We start from the raw sequence: 18,902 nt of genomic DNA on the forward strand, positions 1-18,902 counted from the left end.
TTATTCATTTTGCATTTCATAATGTACTCTAGTTCTTTTTTGACAGATATGAGAGACACTATCTTTTGTTCTTCTAATTTGTATCACTCTTTATGTTTAAATCATGAACCCATTTCGATCTTATCTTGGTATAGAGTGTTAGGTGTTGGTCAGTGCCCACTTTCTGCCATGATATTTTTCAATTTTCTCAGCAATTTTTGTGAAATAGTGAGTTTTTATCCCAGAAGCTAGGGTCATTGGATTTATCAAACACTAGATTACTATAGTCATTGACTATTGTGTCTTGTGAACCTATTCCCACTGATCAACTACTCTATTTTTTTAGCCAATACCAAATGATTTTGATGACTGCTACTTTATAATATAGTTGTAGGTTTAGTACAACTAGATTGTATTTCAAGTAGTCCAATGATTCTTAATTTTTTTCTTCTTGATGTGTTTTCTAGGTGAGTTTTTTTTTTTTACTTTGAGATTACCTTACATTTTCTTCACTTTTTTCAGTCTTTTGACTTAAAAAAATATATTCTTATTTGTCTTATGAAATCATTAACTTCTGTTTGTTTTATTCTGATTTTTAGGGAATATGTTGCTCCCTAAAACTTTGTATATCTGTGCCATGCTGTTGATTCCCTTTCCAATTCTTTTTTTTGTGGACCTTTCACAATTTTTCCCCCCTGGTATTCTCATTCATATATAAAAACATTTTTAAATGTTTCCTTTCTCTCTTTTAGGCTTTCTAGTTGAATTTGTAGCCAAACTCTTTTTTTTTTGAGGTTTTGCTTATAGGTATTTTAGAGTCATTTTCTTCATTTGTGTCTTGAGCTTCCTTGCCAGCATAATAACTCTGGTAAACTTTTTTTTGTTTGTCTAGTCTTCTGACCTACTTTCTGAGTTCAGACTTGATGTTAGGGCTGGGCTCTGTGTGCTTTGCAAGGAATGTTTGGGCTGCTACTGCTTTTTTGGAGTTATTGAGTGTTGTTTTTCTCGAGGATCTCAGTGACACCTCAGTCTGGGGGACTTGGAAACTTTAATGCTCCCAGATGTTTTACTCTAGGGCACAGTCTAATTTCGACCCTCCAGATCTGTACATCTCCTGACCTGGGTTTGAGTTTTAGCAACATACTTGTGGACTTGCTTCTTTGTTGATTTATCAGTAGACCTGGTCACATTCAGCCATCTGGAAAGCTCTTCTGTTTTAAAATGATAACAACACGGCTTCCCTTTGGTCTGAGATTCCTGACCTGGTTTTTCTATTGCATGCTTCAGGCATGGCTAAGAGATGAAGCTGAGACCTTGTTTTGATTTTTGGGTCAGAACCACATAGCTTTTCTGAACTTGCTTCTTGCTCCAGTATATAACCTTGTCCAGCCATCCTTGCCCTAGGCTTAGGAGTTCTCCTCAATTAGTCCTGGATCTATGGACCAGAACAGAGCAGCCCAGCCCCTAATTGTCTTCTGTTCCTGTATTGTACACAAGGTTGAGCCCCATTTGACTGGATTTGGGACTGTTTTTTGGTTCTGTGTGCATAGCCTTTCTCTTTACTAGAATACTTTGTGAAGCTGTTTCTCTCTAGATTCTATTCCCAGTGTCACCTTATCTCTCTGTCTCCCTATTAACTATCTAGGCTTGAAAATGGCTCACTGATTTTATTTTTTTCTTGGATTTGCTGAGCAAGACTCAGTTGATACATTTTCTAGATCTTTTTGTGAGATGGGAACCTTTGCTGTAATTCTTCCTGCTACTCTGCCACTTGGCTTTGTCTCCATACTTTTTTTTTTAAAGGCCTGCCATAGTAAACAAGATTTGCTATGTTATTCCAAGATTTTAGTATTGAAATGCAAATTCAACTTTAGGTACTTATAGGAAATCTGACTGAATAGAGAAGTTTGAAATTTTATATGTTTTAATTAAAAGCAGAAGAAGAGTCAGATGAACTAAACTTTGGTCTTACCTTGTTTATTTAGCATTTAATCAGCAAATATTTATTAAGCACCTGTTATGTGCCAAAGAGCACTATGGGAGGTCTTGGCTGGGGAGTAGTATGCAGATTTAAATAAGGCCTATATCTTGCTTGATGAGGCTTAAAATATAGTGGGGAAGGGAAAACAGCTAGAATGCTCAATATTACTTGATAGGCATATTTTTGGTGGTATTGTTCAGTTGTTTAGTCACGTTTGACTCTTCAGGACCCCAATAGGGGTTTCTGTGGCAAAGATACCAGAGTGGTTGCCATTTTCTTCTTTAGCTTATTTTATAGATGAAGAACTGAAGTAAGCAGGGATAAGTGACTTGCCAAGGTCACACAGCTAGTAAGTGCCTCAAGCCAGATTTGAACTCAGGAAGATAAGTCTTTCTGATTCCAGGTCTAGTGCTCTCCTACATCATCTAACTTCCCTGATGGGCACATCAGAGAGTTCGAAAACGATGTGCTATGAGGTTCAAGGGGAAAGATTATTATAGATTGAGGGAGGGGAGATCAGAGAATGTTACCCTGAGTGGTGCCATAGATTTTGGTATTTAAAAGATGGGTCATTGCAAAATTACGGAGCTGGGAGAAACAATTATATTCTAGATCACTAAATGAAGACAGAGCCCATGAGAGCATAAGTTCTAGATGGGGGGAGGGGAAGGCAGGGAGAGAGCAAAGAGCAGGACTTTTATTTCTCCCCTAACACAATATCTTGTAATCAATTTAAGACTACAAACTTTGCAAACAGATAGAAAGCAGCACTCATGATACAAGGAATCTAGGGCAGCAACAGTAAATCAATTATTTAACATGCAATAAGGAAAGCAACATTTCCTTTTGTTTTCTTATAACTCTTGTCTGGATTTCTTTTTTTAAACAATATCACATTCTATTTTTTAGTATACTTTTTTAAAAATATATATATTTTATCCCTCATTGAGGTACTTTGAGGGTGAGGGCTATGGCTATGCTATGTATTTTTCCAGGCCCTTCTTAATGTCTGTTACATTTGATCCTTTCAAATCAATTGCATATTTTTATATTATGTATTTTTGAAAATATCTTAATTTCAAAATACTTTCAGGACTCGAGATCTTAATTCAGATCGTATGTGGATGTACCAGACTTATTGTTGGTCTTACAGGCTGATAGAATTTTTTTTTTTTTCAGCATTTTTTAAAGTTATAGCACAATTTAAAACAAGACAAAAAATTTATCATTCTGCTATTTTAAATGACCAACTTCAGCCTTTGTAAATGAAATTAACTTCAGATATGAAGTTGATGCTATCACTCTTTGATCTTGTTTTGTCTAATTATAACTGATAATCAGTATGTATTGATCCCATCACTCACTAGTTCTTTTAACTGAAATAGCAGGGAGTAAATAGGGAAGAATGGTATTCAAGGAGCCTTCCGAGCCTGCAGAAGAAGCCTATAAAGGAACTGAACCTAACACTGTGACCTCATTGATGATTGAATTACATTTTTCACTGGAAGACTTAGAATGTTACGGTTTTGTGGTGATAATAGACTGAATGTTGAAAAAACAATTTTTTAAATTTATAGGACAGAAGAAATACTGCTCTTGGAATCTATAAATGAGAGGGCTGGCCTAGATGATTTCTACTCTAACACTGTATTCTTATGAATTGGTCTCTTAGGACTCTTGCAGATCTCCTTTATGCTTGGAATTAGGGTTTTTAATTAATTCCACTTGCTTTATTATTTGAATCCTTGATTGATTCCTGCAGGACTCTGCCTGCCTTGGTATGGCATCGACAGGACTGGTCAATTCTTCATTCATATGTGCACCTTAATGCTGATGAATTGGAAGCATTGAAGATTTGCACAGGTACCAGTGATGTTTATAGTGATGAGAAAAATGTTTAAATTAGAACCAAAGCTTTATAACTTAGAGTATCATTTATTTCTTACTAAATTCAGTTTGTTAAGGATTTTAACTTGTTGGATGTGGGTCAAAACTTTGTTAGAGACCATTTAGTTCCTTTAGTCATTATTATTATTTTGTTTTAGCCAAATTTATATGATAACATGTATTTATATGATGCCATGTGTATTTAAGTTATTTATAGTTTTTATATTCCCTGTCATATTCTTTTCTTCCAGAAAAGAAATAAACTTTTTCTTTAAAATAAAGTTATCAAGCATGTATGACTATCAACAACTACATCATTGCATACCATGTGATTGTTATTGCAAAACTATACAAGAACTTACATTTGTAGAGATTTTAAACTTTACAAAGCTCCTTTCTTACAACAGCTGCATGAAGTAGCCATTTCAGCCTGATTCTGTGGTTCTAGTGGCTTTCCCTTCTTCCCCCAACATGTAATTTCATGAGTGGATGGAATTCCTAGTTAGGAAATACCCACTCCTAATGCAAACCTACAACTCATTTTGCAATTTTTAGTCTTGTAGAATAGCCTGACATATTTGGAGGTTATGACTTACCCCAGTTTATTCTCCCAATAAGGGTCAGAAGCTATACCCAGCTCATTCTGACTCAAAAACTAACCCTATGTCCACCATGTCACATTTACTATGGGTTCTGGTGACATGTTACATAAAATAATTCTAGATGACTAAAGAAAAAAAAATTGGATTTCAAAATTCAAAAGTCTGCTAATGTTTGGTTAGCTAGTCAGAAAGACCTGCTCTGAGAAAGGTAATCATTTGAATATGATTTCAAAAAACAGCTGCTTCTCAAAAAGAAATTTCAAACCAAACAAAAAAACCCTTGTTTTTTCATTCCATTGTCACAATTCCTAATATGAATTACATTATTTTAAATTGTTTTCTTATTACATTTTTTTTCACAATCACCTTCTTCCTCTTTTGCCTCCCTACTGAGAGAACAAGAAAAACAAAACTTCAGTTACAAACAAGGAAAACAAATTCTCATACTATGTTAAAAAGAAAGTCTCGATCTGCACATTGAGTTCATTGCTTCTCTCAGAAGATGGGCAGCATATTTCTTCATGAGTTTTCAAGATTGTGGTGATATCAGTGATCAAAATCCCTAAATCTTTCAAAGTTTGTTCATCTTTACAATATTGCTGTCACTTTACAAGCGGTTCCCTTTGCCCTCTCCTCTTCCACTCTGATCAGTTGATACAATCGGTTTTTCCCAAGTTATTCTGAAACTCTAGCTTTTCATTTGTTATATCACAATAGTATTCTATTTCATTCATCCACCATAACTTGGTTAGTCATTCTCCAATTGATGAATACCTTCTCAATTTTCTATTCTTTGCCACCACAAAAAAAGCGCTTGTAAATATTTTCATATTTATGGTTACTTTTCTTTTTTCTTTCATGTCTTTGGGGATAAAAACCTGGTAGAGGTATTCCTGGGTTGAAATGTATGCACAGTTTAGTGTCTGAATGGCTGTGAATTAAGGGAACTTCTTCAAGTTCTATCGATCCTTTATTAAATCCTGAAGTTGGGACAATTTGAATTGTATGAATTTGTGAAAACCTGGTGGGGCATTTTAATATGATTCCCTTAGTTCAGTGTAGCAGCCACAGATTTTAGACATTGTTCCTTTTGAATTGTTCATAACTGGATTATTCTCGCTGTCTATCTTCAGTCCTTGAGTAACCTTGGACTTTGTTGCACAGGTTACATTGCTGGATTTGTGGACCCTGAGGTGAGCAACAGACCTGATCTTTATGATGTATTTGTGAATCTGGCAGATAGTGAGATTACAGTTTCTCAACCTGCAAAAGGTTAGTTCTTTGTTTTGTAACTTTGTTAATATAGGATACATGTTGAGAACAATTGTATCTTTAAGGTTGGTTCTTTAAGAAACAGTACTTCAGGAGCTGTATGACCTGCTTTGTAAGTGCTGGAGAGATTTCATATAACATATCACATATCTAATAACTGCTGCTAGGCCCAAGGAGCTGGCATTCCTTTACTTCTCATTCTCTACCAAAGCGGTCCCTCAACTCTGCATCAATGCATACTTTCTATATGGAGTTCAGGCCTTGTGGAAGCCAAGTCTTTAATGAGAGGGATTAGGAAAACTTTAATCAAAATGTTTGACTCTGAATACATCCTTGAATAGTTATTTAAAGCTTATGTTTTGACTCATGTCTTAGTGTCTTTCCAAAGAGGGATTAGAAAAGTACTCATGTTTGATATAGAACAGGTATTTATTCTTATACAGAAAAGAAACACAAAATGAGCTCTTAACAACTCGTGTTAACAGAAAGATTTGGTTGTTTATAACTGTTGTCATGCTCAATGTGCATTGATTGAATTTTAAATTAGTGATGACAGTAAGTGCCGTGGTACTCTGTTGGGAGATTGGATATTAAAACACAATTCAATTGCCAGTACTATAGATTAGACATTTTGGATTTCACTCTTGACTCAGCATCAACCCCCCACCACAGAAGGTGTCTTCTGGCAAGCCAGGATGGGGCTTATTTCCAACTAGAGCTCATCTTTCCTAAGAGTGCTATGATAGTTACCAGGGACTTCTTCCAAAGCACAGTTGATAACTACTAATGACCCAAAAATCACTAGGCCTAGGCCATTTATACTTGCAAGGTTGTCTGAAAGCTGAAACGTGACCATCTCAAAAACTACCTGTGATTAGGAAAACAAACACAAAGTAGCCAGAGACACAGGCTTAAGCTCACCTTATTAAGTTTCCCTTCTTTGGATACCTCCTAGAAGCAATCAACTTGATGACAGGATGGAGAAGAGCCAGCCTTCCCTCATTGGACATGGTAAATTCCAGAGTTTAAGGATGCTGATAAAGCACATGTAGTGGGAGACATCTGGAAGACAAACTCTGTGTATTCTTAGTGTAACAACTGGTTCCATGTCCATATTTTTTCTTCAGTAATTTAGCCTAGTTAGTAAGTAGCATGATGCTGGTGGTACCCAATATGTGTGTATGCAAGCAGACTTCCCTTAGAATGATAAATTCAAGCTCTTCAGATTTTCTAGTTACATGAGCTTTATTTAGTAGAAATATCTAATAAAATAAAGGTTTTGGTTTGGTGGCAGTTTTACTCTGGCAAATTTTGGGCCTGAGAATCACAATCTTTTAAGTCATTTCTTCCTGGAAAATGACTAATTGAAAGTCAGAAAGACATTGAGACCACTCTTGTTTCATAGTTAGAAGGCAAGAATATATATATATATATAATTGAACAAGTTCCTGTTGATTGTTATCTCCTGTTTTTAAGGAGCTTTTATGCCTTGACCTTTGCAGGGCTGAGAAAATAAGTATCTTTCATAATACTTTTGCCAGGAAGACTTGCATACTTACTTATTTATCTAGCTAGCTGGCTAGCTCAGGCAATTGGGGTTAAGTGACTTGCCCAGGGTCCCACAGTGAGGAGCTGTTAAGTATCTGAGATCAGACTTGAACTCAGGTCCTCCTAACTTCGGGGCTGGTGCTTTATCCACTGTGCCCCCAGGAAGACAAATTTTAACAGCCTAAATTATGCTTATAAAGTAATAAAACTGATTCCATAAGGAGCATAAAGACAATGTCTCATTGTTTTAAAGCCATACTCCATATAGTAGTAGTATTTGAGAGCCTTAGCTTGGTTTTATTTTAAGAAACAGAAATAGAAGGGTTTTTTTTTTCCTGACAATAAGCACATTTTTCTTAGATTATACAATTAAAGTCGTGCAAAACATTTCTATATTAGCTATGTCACAAAAGACACACACACACACACACACACACACACACACACACACAAACACAAACACACAGAAAGTAAAAAAATGTGCTTCAATCTTTATTCAGAAGCATTCTTTTCTCTGGATAGCATTTTTCATTATGAATCCTTTGGAATTGTTTTAGATTACTACTGTCTTGATCAGAATTCTTTCTTTCACAGTTTCTTCCTTTCAGTTTTGTTCTTTCTGTGTACAGTGCTCTTCCTGGTTCACTTTGCATCAGTTCATTATAAGAGGAATGGCTGTTGTTTTTATGTTTTTGGCTCAGTTCATCAAGTAGTTGAGAAATTAAGATTTTCTCAGAGAACTCAATATAATTTTTTTTCTCCACTTGTTTTTCTTTTAATTTTGGCTGTATAAAATCATTTAAATTTCATGTATTTAAAATTATCCTGTTTATGTCCTATGATTCTTTCTCTTGTTTGATCATAAATCCTCATCTTACCCACAGATTTAACAGATAAATTTTTCTATGCTCCCCTAATTTATTTTATACCCTTTATTTATTTTGAACTTATCTTGGTGTGGAGTGTGAGATAACAGTCTATGCCTAGTTTCTGCCAAACTACTTTCCAGTTTTCCAATCAAATTGTTGTCAAATAGTGAGTTCTTGTCCTCCCAAACTTAGATCTTTGGTTTTACCAAATATTAGATTACTGTGGTCATTGTATACCTAATCTATTCCACTGATTCACCACTCTATTTCTTAGTGCCTAATTGTTTTCATGATTACCATTTTCTTTTAAAAATTATTTTATTTATTTTTTAATATGATTTAAAATCTTGGTGTACTGATATACTGGCTTCCTTTGCATTTTTTTTTTTCATTGATTCTCTTGATATATTTGACTTTTTGTTCTTCCAGGTGATTTTTAAAATTATTTTTTCTAGGTCTATAGAATACTTTTTTGATCGATTGATTAGTATGGCACTGAATAAATAAATAAACTTTGTCAGAATTGCCTTTGGCTAAGCTTACTCATGAGCAATTAATATTTCTTCAGTTGTTTAAATCTGCCTTTGTGTGAAAATTGTTTTCATTGTGTTCATATATTTCCAGGATTTGTAGCAAAAACATTTTAAAAGAGCAAGTGGATTTGTATTTTGTTTTCCCTTTAATTTTGATATGTAGCACGTGCCGTAATTTGTAGCATAGTATTATTTTTCTGTCATAGAAAAAGTCTTTGTGGCTGTTTGTATCTTGAAAATTTCCTTAACTACTTGTTATGTTAGTAAACACAAGCAATAATTATTTCCCTAATCTCTACCTGACATAAATATTCTTGGTATATCACAGAAGCCATGACAATGGGGAAATTACACAAAGAAATTGGTCAGCTAATTGTTCAGTCTGCAGAAGATCCAGAAAAATCAGACAGCCAAGTAATCAAGGTAATTCTTTGATTCTCTAAATCAGTCAAACCTCAAACATTTTTTCTCCCACAAACATTTTAAAAGTGCATCTGATGTACTAGGCGATGAAGAAGAAAAGGAGGAAGAGAAGAGATGGTGAGACAACTAGAAAGAGAATTAGGAGAGAGTAATTAGAATATCAGAGAAGAGAAAGTAATTTATGTCAAATTCTAAAGAATATAAAGGAGGATAATAGTTGAGAAAAAGCTATTAGTTTTTAGGTTTTCAAAGATCATTGGTAATTTGGAAAAAGTCATTTCAGAGGAATGATGAGGTTGGAAGCTGTGTTGGAATGAGGTTTAAGAGAGGAAGCAGAGGCACTGCAGGTAGATGTTCTTCTTGTCAACTTGACCAAGAAGGTAGGAAGTAGAGGATGCACATATAGGAGGATAGCAGGGATGGGGGGATCCGATGAGAATCTTTGAGGATGGAGGAGATTGTGTGGCCTGGAATAAAGGATGAAATAGTAAGGAGTGATGCTGGAGATTGTGAGATGGTGAGAAGTGGAGAAAAATGCAGTACTTGATAGCTGGTTTTTTTTTTTTTTTTTAAACCCAGCTAAGAATGAAAAATGGACCTCAGATGAGAGGGTTGGTGGAAGGGATGGATATTGTTTGAGAAGAGAAAAAAAGAGGTTTGGAACAGCCATTGTGGTTGTGTTCATATAGTTCCTAACTTTGCCTTGGTAGGTAGACTCCCAAATATTTTATATTATATACAGTTATTTTAAATAATTTCTATTTGTATATCTTGCTGCTACATTTTGTTGGTGATATATAAAAATGCTGATAATTTATGTGAATTTATTTTGCATCCTGCAACTTTGCTAAAGTTGTGAATTATTTCTAGTAGTTTTTTAGTTGATTCTCTAAGTGTACCATCATATCTTCTGCAAAGAGTGATAATTTCGTTGGAACAGCTATTGTGGAAGGTAGGAAAGAGGAAATAAGTCAATAAACATTTATTATAAATGCTATGTACTAGATACTGTGCTAAATATACAGAGAATAGCAAAAAAACATGGTCTCTGTCTTCAAGGCATTCACATTCTATTGGGGAAACAACATGCAATAATTGTCCATATAAGAGAGATGGTAGAAGTGGAATACAATTGTAGAGGAAAGGCTCTTAAAAAGGTGAGAGAGAGGAGCCTACAAAAGGCTTCTTGCAAAAGCTAGGATTTGACCAGAGTCTGGAAGGAAGCCAGGAGGTAGAGATGAATCCCAGGTATGAGGGACAGACATGGGACTGGGAGGAGAAGTGTTGCATTCAAGGAACAGCAAGAAGGCCTATGTGCCTGATTTGTAGAGCATGTGGATAGCAAGAGCAAGAAGTCTGGACTTCTTGGAAGGGATCAAGAAGTGAAATGCTTCAAAAGGCAAATGAAGATTCAATAGTTGATGCTGAAGATAATTGGAAGCCACTGGAGCTCATTGAGGAGAGGACTACCCAGGTCAGCACTGTGCTTCAAGAATGTTTTGGCAGCTGTAGTGAGGATGGGTGAGATTGGGGAGAGACTTAAGGGAAGTAGAACAGGTGTGAAGCAAAGGAAACATATACCAGGTCAGCAGCTTTGTAACTAGAGAAAGGGACAGAAGGAAGAGATACACTGTGTTGGGAAAAGCATAGAGCCTCAGCTTATTAATTTAGTAAGCTTGAATATGTCTAGTAAGTCGGGCATAAGATTTAATAGTTTAGATTTTGGATGACTATGAAGTGTTGCCCTCCACAGGAATAAGGTTGTTTGGGACTAGAAATTGTGAGGATGTCAATCAACTGGGGAATGGCTAAACAAATTGTGGTATATATTTGTGTTGGAATGTTACTCTAATATAAGAAATCTTGAGTGTAATGATTTTAGAAAAACTTGGAAAGACTTGCATGAAATAATGAAGAATAAAGTGAGTAGAACCAAGAGAATATTATATACAGTAATATTATTTTGAGAATAATTTTGGGTGATCGAATCAATCTAAATGATCAAATCACATCTAAAGGTAGACAGACACCTTTGTGGGAGGAATAGAGAAAAAAAAAGAAAGTTACATGATAACTTTATTGTATATTTAAGAGGTATAGCAAGTGATACATAATTGGTCTACAGTTTCAGATGCAAACCTTTTTTTCTATTCCACTTTGTTATGGAAATGCTTATTTTATTTATTCAGAATTTTTAAAAAAGGAAGTTCAGAAAAAGTGAGTTTTGTGAGGGAGAAATATAATTAAGGCATCTTGAAACAGTATTATCTATTTTTTAAATGTTGTTAATTTGTATGTTGTAAATACAACACTGAGCACATTATTATTAAAGAGGATTAATTCCATAGATAACGTTGCTTACAGGGCAATTGACCCAGGGCTGTTAAAAGTGATTTTTCAAAATATTATTGTAGGAGTTGATTGTTATATACTAATAATATTATTGCAAAGTAATGATCAAGGTAACGTTACATAAGATATAATCAACCATTAGTAAGTATCTAAGTTACCTGAAATTCTTTTCTTTCTTGCCTACTTCTTACCTCCCCATCCTCCTGATTGGCTGATTACTTTATAATTCAGTTAGAAGAAGTCGAAGGGGAAGAAGAAAGAAAGCAGAACTGATTGTTCCCATTTTCTAGGAGAAGAGACCAAAAGACGCTGTGTCTTACTTAACTGACTTCCTATATTTAGTAGGTACTGAGGGTAGCTTTTTCTGGCTCTCCACTCTAGCATTCTTTGCACCATACTTAATGTGTCCCCAAATTATTTTCCTCAGGTTACTTATCATGTATTTACTTGTCTGTGTACATGTTGCATATTCCCTTAAGAGTATAAACTCCCTAGAGGGCAGGAACCATTTCATTATATTTGCCTTTGTATTCCCAGCACACAGCACAGCATCTAGCCCACTGGATGTTTTTAATACATACTGATGGAGTTGCTCATGTCACAGGACCTGGAATTTGACTAATAGAGCCTCAAGGTGGTCTATAGTCTAAAGAGAAAACCTCCTTATTCCATTAAGTGCTAATCACAAGTCAATAGGTCACTAAAAATATATTTAATTATATGCATACATGTACTCACACCCCCAAGGACACACATGAACCCACATACTCCAATCACACACATAATTGTGTACCTCCCCTGAAACACCCATACACATACACAAACATACACCCCAGTGCACATACAAGCATATGCTTACATACAGGTACATGTCTATATACAAACCTCAAAACCACATGCATGGATACAGGTATATACACAGCCACACTGAAGTGCCCCTTCCCCCCAAGTACATACACAAACCGCTATCCTCCAAAGTTACCTCCTAGTTATTAACTTTGGTGTAAAGAATTTGGGTCTCGGATTTTTTTTTTTTTTCCAATTCTAACATACACATTTCTTTTCCTCTATTAAAGGATATTTCACTCAAAACAAGAGAAATCTTGACCAATCTGGCATCATTTGCAGAAGTTTCTGATGATGGAGAGAAACCAAAGCTCAGCTTTGAGATGTTGAAACAAAAACGATTTCCACCAGCTACGGAAAATTTTCTGTGTCATCTTGCAGCTGCTGAACAAATGCTTAAAATCTGATTTCATGATAGATTGTATAGCAGGTGGTCAGTATGAAGGTCTTCTTTACTATTGTGATCCACTAATGTCAGATTCTAAAAGTAGAAAAAGAAAAGTTATATTTTTAATGAATTATTTGAAAATTTTGATATTTGGTTTTTAAGACCTCTGGAAAGGTCTTGCACTTCTGGAAACATTTCTCATTTTCTCATTTTTCACAGTTTTATAAAGTCAGTGGAGTTGAGCAAAATGATGTAACACTACCACAAATAATATTACAAAAACCAACTTGGATCCTAGCATAAGAACAAAATTAACAGATGCTTTTCAGAGTTACAGAAAACCAGAAAGCCTTCAATTTAGTACTACAAAAACCAGTCCAGTTTATCTCATTACATAGCCATAATAATAGTAATGGTTTATTTTCAGTAAGCAGCCTGAAATTTTGCTTTGTAATCTTCTACGAAGAACTTGAATTCCTCATGAGGAACTCTATTTTCTGAGCCAGACAACAGAATTTTCTGCAGAATTGTCTCAAAGATCATTTAAAAAGACACTGCAGGAGCACTTTCTTGTATAAAACAGTTTGTTTTTTTGGCCTTTGAACATTTTGCCTGTAATTTTGGGTTTGCAGAGATTTTATACTTAGGAGTAGACAACTTTAATAGTTCATATTTATACTATTAACAGAATTAAGCTTCTGGCCTCCTAAAGCCATCAATATACTTCAAGTAACGTTGTACTAGAAATACACCTGAGGGATGGAGGAAGATATTATCTCTATAAAATACATAGATGTCTGTGTCAGAAATAATTTTTATAGTCAATAAAGAGTGTGAGAATCACCTCTTTGTTAGAGCCAAAACTTCAGGAACCATTTTAAGAATTTCATTATTGGTAGTTTGGTTATATGGCAAAGCAACTATCCTTGTTCATGTACTATAATTTTTTAATAGGAAAATTTTTTTTAATTTCCACATTAGTATGAATGTTCAAACCATATGTGCCAGTTATTTTGTTTAATGTGGTCATATATATACTTTTTCTTAACATAGCACTGACTGTAAGAATTCTTGCTAAGAAGATGACTCAGTAAAGAACTTAGTTAAAAGCTTCTTTCACTTTCTTCTTTTGAGTGTTAGAAGGCTCTTAAACATTTCTTTGTTTTTCATTTTGGTCTTTAAATTGAGAAGATGTTTACTAAGAGGAACCAAGTGAAAACTAAATCTGCACTTTATAAAAATGAATAGCATGAATAACATGTTTATTTTGTGTCTATTTTGTTTTGAGTCCAATTTGCTTATCAGTTTTCAAAACCACAGATTCTTTATATTATTAAATGCAATTATTTTTGATACTTGATAAAGATTTGGGTGGTTGAAATCTATCCTTCCTTTAATTTCTTATTAACTCTGACTAAATATGGCATCATGATTAGAATAATTGAAAAATTGCAACTAATAAGCAAAAAAACCTTTAAATTGATTCTTTTTTAACTTTATTCTGTAACTCATACCCCCAAAAGGTTGAGACTTGGGATACTTCTCCCAAAAGTCTCCAAAGCAATTTCAAATCAGACCATTTCTCTTTCTGAAACAGTAGCCCAAAATATTAATGTTTCCACACATTCACCTTTTCATCAGTCAAAATCCATATTATTTGAACATTCTACCCATTCCCAGTGTTCTCTGTGTTTAGCTTTGTTTTTTGTAGAGTCATCACAGCATCATATTCCAGGGTCTTAATGAAGTAATAAGGAAACCAGATGATGCTGATTTCCCAAAGATCCTGTTAGTGATGCTATGCCATATTATAAACTCTGGTGGGTTCTAGCAAGCTATAAAGCTTCAAGTATATTCTTGGAGACTAAATGCAACCCAGGAAAAGTCCTAGGTGGATTCAGAAAAGCTCAGCAAAAATAGGTTGCCTAGTAAGTGATGAATTCTTTGACCATGATATTCACATGGAAGTCACCTTAGAATCAGCTGTTCATGTGCACTCAGATCAGACAAGGACAAAACCTATGGGGCATTAAAAGAAAGGTAAATGTGAAAAGATGTTATGTACAATTAAAGCAAGTCTGTTCAAAGAAGGCATTGATATTCAAAAGTGGAAAGTAGAAAAAAAGAATAATAACAATTTTTGGTGAAAATTTAATTAGTGAAAAGCCAAAAAGTGAAGGCTATTAGGCTAGGAAACCCCCCATAGCCAAGCTAAGCCAGTCAACATTTATTAAGTACCTACTGTGTGTCAGGCACTGTGCTAAATTTAATAAAAGAAAGCCAGCACATACTCGTTAACATTTAGTGGAAAGTGACAGTCAAGAGCAATATCAATTTAGAATACAGCATAATGTACTGGTTAGAATTGGCCTTGGAGACCTGTATTCAAATCTTGCCTTTTAACCCATACTGGTTAAGTCACTTAACTTGTCAGAGTTTTCTAGTTAACTCATAAAAAATTGTAAGTTGCAGATTAATGTGCTGTCCTGCATTTATTAACGGAATTTCCTCATTCTGGAGTTCCCTGAATAAGTGAAATCACCAGTTAAGTCCAGTCCCCATACTAGATATGTGAGCATAATTGAAGTTGGTTAGAAGCACAGTTGAGAGCAGTATGATGATTGTAAAATAGCAGTGAGTTAATAAAAAGTTTGACAATGGGAGCCAACTAATTTATATCATACTCAGAAAATTTATAGATTAAATTAGAGTGAGGAAAAAAAGTGATACAATAGATTGGTCAACACTTTTATAGCAACTCCTATATGAGGGTCCCAATGGTCCCAGGTATTAGTGCCTCCCCTCCTCCTAATACTTTTTAATGATTTTCCATATTCTTATACTGCATACGTGTATAAACTAGAATATAATCTCCTTGAGGAAAGGAACCATTTCATTTTGCAATGCTTCAGCTTCAACACTCAGTCTCTAAAACGCTTTATGAAAAAATTAGCTGAGCCAGACGAAATATTCAGAGAAAATATCTATAATGGATAAAAGACTTTGTGAAATGGATCTTCACTCAGTTGACTTAAAGGTACAAGGAATACAAGATCTCATTTAGACAGCTTCAAGCATTATTATAAAGCACTCACGATGATACCAGGTCCTGTGCCAAGCACTAAGAATACAAAACTAAACAAGATTACTCCTGCCCTGAAGGGTGTGACTTAAAAACCTGATTTCAGCTAAGACAAGGTGAAAGCTCATTTACCGGAGCTCAGTGTCCCCAGAGTGGAGTCCAAGGATGGGAGGTGGGGAGATGGGAGTGAGGGCTGGAATAAAGGCAACATGGTATGCGCATGGACAGGAAGTAGCATGGAGGTCTGACTCTGCTAGCTGTGCAGTACTTTACATGATGTCAGGCTATTCCTTGACACAAAACCTCATTATTTAAAAATAAAATTTTTACAGTTCTGCCTTTTGTACTAAACATTATTTTTACCATAACTTCTCTTCTCCCTTTCATGAACCCTTCCTTATAACAGAAATAATTTAAGAAAACTACCCTTGACATAAAATATATATATGTGTGTGTGTGTGTGTATATGTGTGTGTGTATGTGTGTGCGTACATGTGTGTGCGCGTGTGTGTGTGTGTGTGTGTGTATGTGTGTGTGTGTGTATCTTTTACTCCTTATCAATCCTCCAGGACAGAGGTTAGTTATAATTAGAGTTTGATCACTTTTCAGTGTTACATTCTTTTATGATACTTAGGCATTTACTATTGGGCTTGTATCCCAAGGTGATCATAAAAGAGGGAAAAAGGCTCTCACATGTGCAAAAATGTTTGTAGCAGCCCTTTTTGTAATGGCTAGGAACTGGAAACTTGAGTGGATGCCCATCAGTTGGGGAATAGCTGAGTAAATTAGGGTAAATGAATGCTATGTAATATTATTGTTCTGTAAGAAATAATGAATAGGATGATCTCAGAAAAGCTTGGACTTGGATGAACTGAGGCTAAGTAAACTGAGCAGAACCAGGAGAACACTATACACAGTGGCAGCAAGATTGGTGATGATCAATTAAGATAGACTTGTCTCTTCTCAGCAATGCAGTGATCCACGATGTTCCAATAGACTTGGGAAAGAAAATGCCATCCAAGGAGCAGCTAGGTGGTGCAGTGGAGAGAATTCTGGCCCTGAAATCAGGAGGTATTGAGTTCAAATGTGACCTCAGACACTTAACACTTCCTAGCTTTGTGACCCTGGGCAGGTCACTTAACCCCAGTTGCCTCAGCAAAAAAACAAAATGCCATCCACATCCAAAGAGAGAGCTACGAAGACTCAATGTGGATCAAAGCATTCCGTTTCATCTTTTTTTTTTTTTTTTAAATTCCTCATGCCTTTTTTCTTTTCTTTGATTTTTCTTTCCCCAACATGACTTGCCATGGACGTTTGTTAAAAATGATTGTACTTGTATAATCTGTATTGGATGGCTTGTCTTGGAGAGGTGAGGAGGGGATAAAAATTTAGAACACAAAATCTTACAAAACTGAATGTTGAAAACTATCTTTACATGTAATTGAAAAAATAAAATATTAAAATAAAAAATCAAAACATTATTTAGCCAGCGTACAGCATATTATTTTCCTTAGATTTTGCAAACCTTAAAGCACCATATAAATGTTGACTAATAAGTATTCTTTTGTTTCTCTGAATTCCTTAACATGCACTGTAGCATAGCTGCTACATTTATTTACCACAATTTGTTTAACTATTCTCTATCATTGGCATTCTGTTTCCAATTTTTTACTATTATAATAAAAAATATTACTATATTTTGCTATGTATGGGATATTTCTCTCAGTCTTAGGCTTTTGGAGGAAGAGGATTTATGTGCAGCAGTGGAATTGTTAGATCAAAAGGTATGTGAGTAATGGTTTTTCTTACCTAATTTCAAATTATTTTTCATAAAGATTAAACCAATTCACAGTTCCACCAGTGTTATTAATATGCTTGTCTTATAATTCTCCACCCCCAGATCCAACTATTTTTGTCTTTTATCATCTTTCTTATTTTGCTTTGCCTGAAGAGAAAGCCTTCTTTAAAACACACAGACACAGATACTCAGTCATTGTTCTGGTGATGCTATTTGGGTGTAAATCTTTGGAAGGTGGACCAAAGAAGCATGATAAACATAGATAGGCTGCAGACTAATTCCAGTGACAATCTGCTTATAAGAAGTAGCATAAAGAAATTTATCTAAGGAATGTGTGATCCAGATATAGTGAAGATTATACCTCTGGATCATCAACTCTGTCTTTAAAGTATTGATTTAAATAGAGTTCATCATTCTGACAAGATCTCCTTTACATGGTTCTACAAAAGGCAATTTGTTTTACAGCATGAACGGAGTCCCTTTCTTTCCCAGGGAGAAGAAAACTGTTGCCTGTTTGGTCTTTTAGAATATTATTACAGGGGCAGGTAAATGGTGCAATAGAAAAAGCACCAGTCTTGAAGTCAGGAGGATCTGAGTTCAAATTTAGGTTCAGGCACTTAATACTTCCTAACTTAGTGACTCTGGGCAAGTCACTTAACCTCAATTGCCTCACAAAAAAAGAATGTTATTACATCTAATTTCAAGTCAAACAAAAATATTATTCATAATAAGGAAATTCAAGCCATTAACTATCTGCCAGGGATGATGAGCATTACTCATCTATTTTTCAAACATTGAAGAATAGTCTATAAAATTTTAAATAAATAGTAATTTCAGAGTAGTATACACACACATTTTATTACAGAATAGGTTTAGCCTCTTGGGAGTTGAATATATAAAACTGAACAATTCTTTCCCCTCCCCAACCCTGTGTTTTATACACACCCATACCCACACCCATATACATACATACACATACATACTCATACACACACACATAAACACACACACACACACAATGAAGAACAGTGAGCTTATTTGATGCAGCGATCTGATTCTGATTCCGACTTCATAGTAAATGGAAATGTGCTGACCCAAAAGAATGATGTTAAGTGCTGGCTGAGGATCCAGCTAAGACAGAACGATGTTGTTCTTTTCTTCAGGCTTTCTATTGGGAGAGTGTCTTGATCAGCTAGGTCTCCAGAGAGCAAATAGAAAGTGACTTCAGTAATCCTGGAGGTTGACTCATCTCAAAAAAGGTTGCCATTTGTGACACACAAAGACATTAAAGTTTCATTGTTATCAGCCTCACAAAGGGAGAAAAGGCATAGACATATAAGCC

The 18,902-nt window shown here is 35.1% G+C and overlaps 1 protein-coding gene across 1 annotated transcript in view; it reads left to right on the forward strand.

Annotated features, from left to right (window-relative positions):
* Window positions 1-13,939, forward strand: part of DENND10 (DENN domain containing 10) — a 29,960-nt gene extending 16,021 nt beyond the window's left edge. The window contains exons 6-9 of the mRNA XM_051981526.1: window positions 3,723-3,823; window positions 5,614-5,721; window positions 9,000-9,094; window positions 12,523-13,939. Of these exons, the coding sequence (XP_051837486.1) occupies window positions 3,723-3,823; window positions 5,614-5,721; window positions 9,000-9,094; window positions 12,523-12,699 (481 nt within the window). The 3' untranslated portion in view covers window positions 12,700-13,939. The remainder of the gene's footprint in view (window positions 1-3,722; window positions 3,824-5,613; window positions 5,722-8,999; window positions 9,095-12,522) is intronic.
* Window positions 13,940-18,902: the final 4,963 nt, after the last annotated feature.

The sequence above is a fragment of the Antechinus flavipes genome, chromosome 2 (assembly GCF_016432865.1).
Source record: "Antechinus flavipes isolate AdamAnt ecotype Samford, QLD, Australia chromosome 2, AdamAnt_v2, whole genome shotgun sequence".
Classification (NCBI taxonomy): Eukaryota; Metazoa; Chordata; class Mammalia; order Dasyuromorphia; family Dasyuridae; genus Antechinus; species Antechinus flavipes.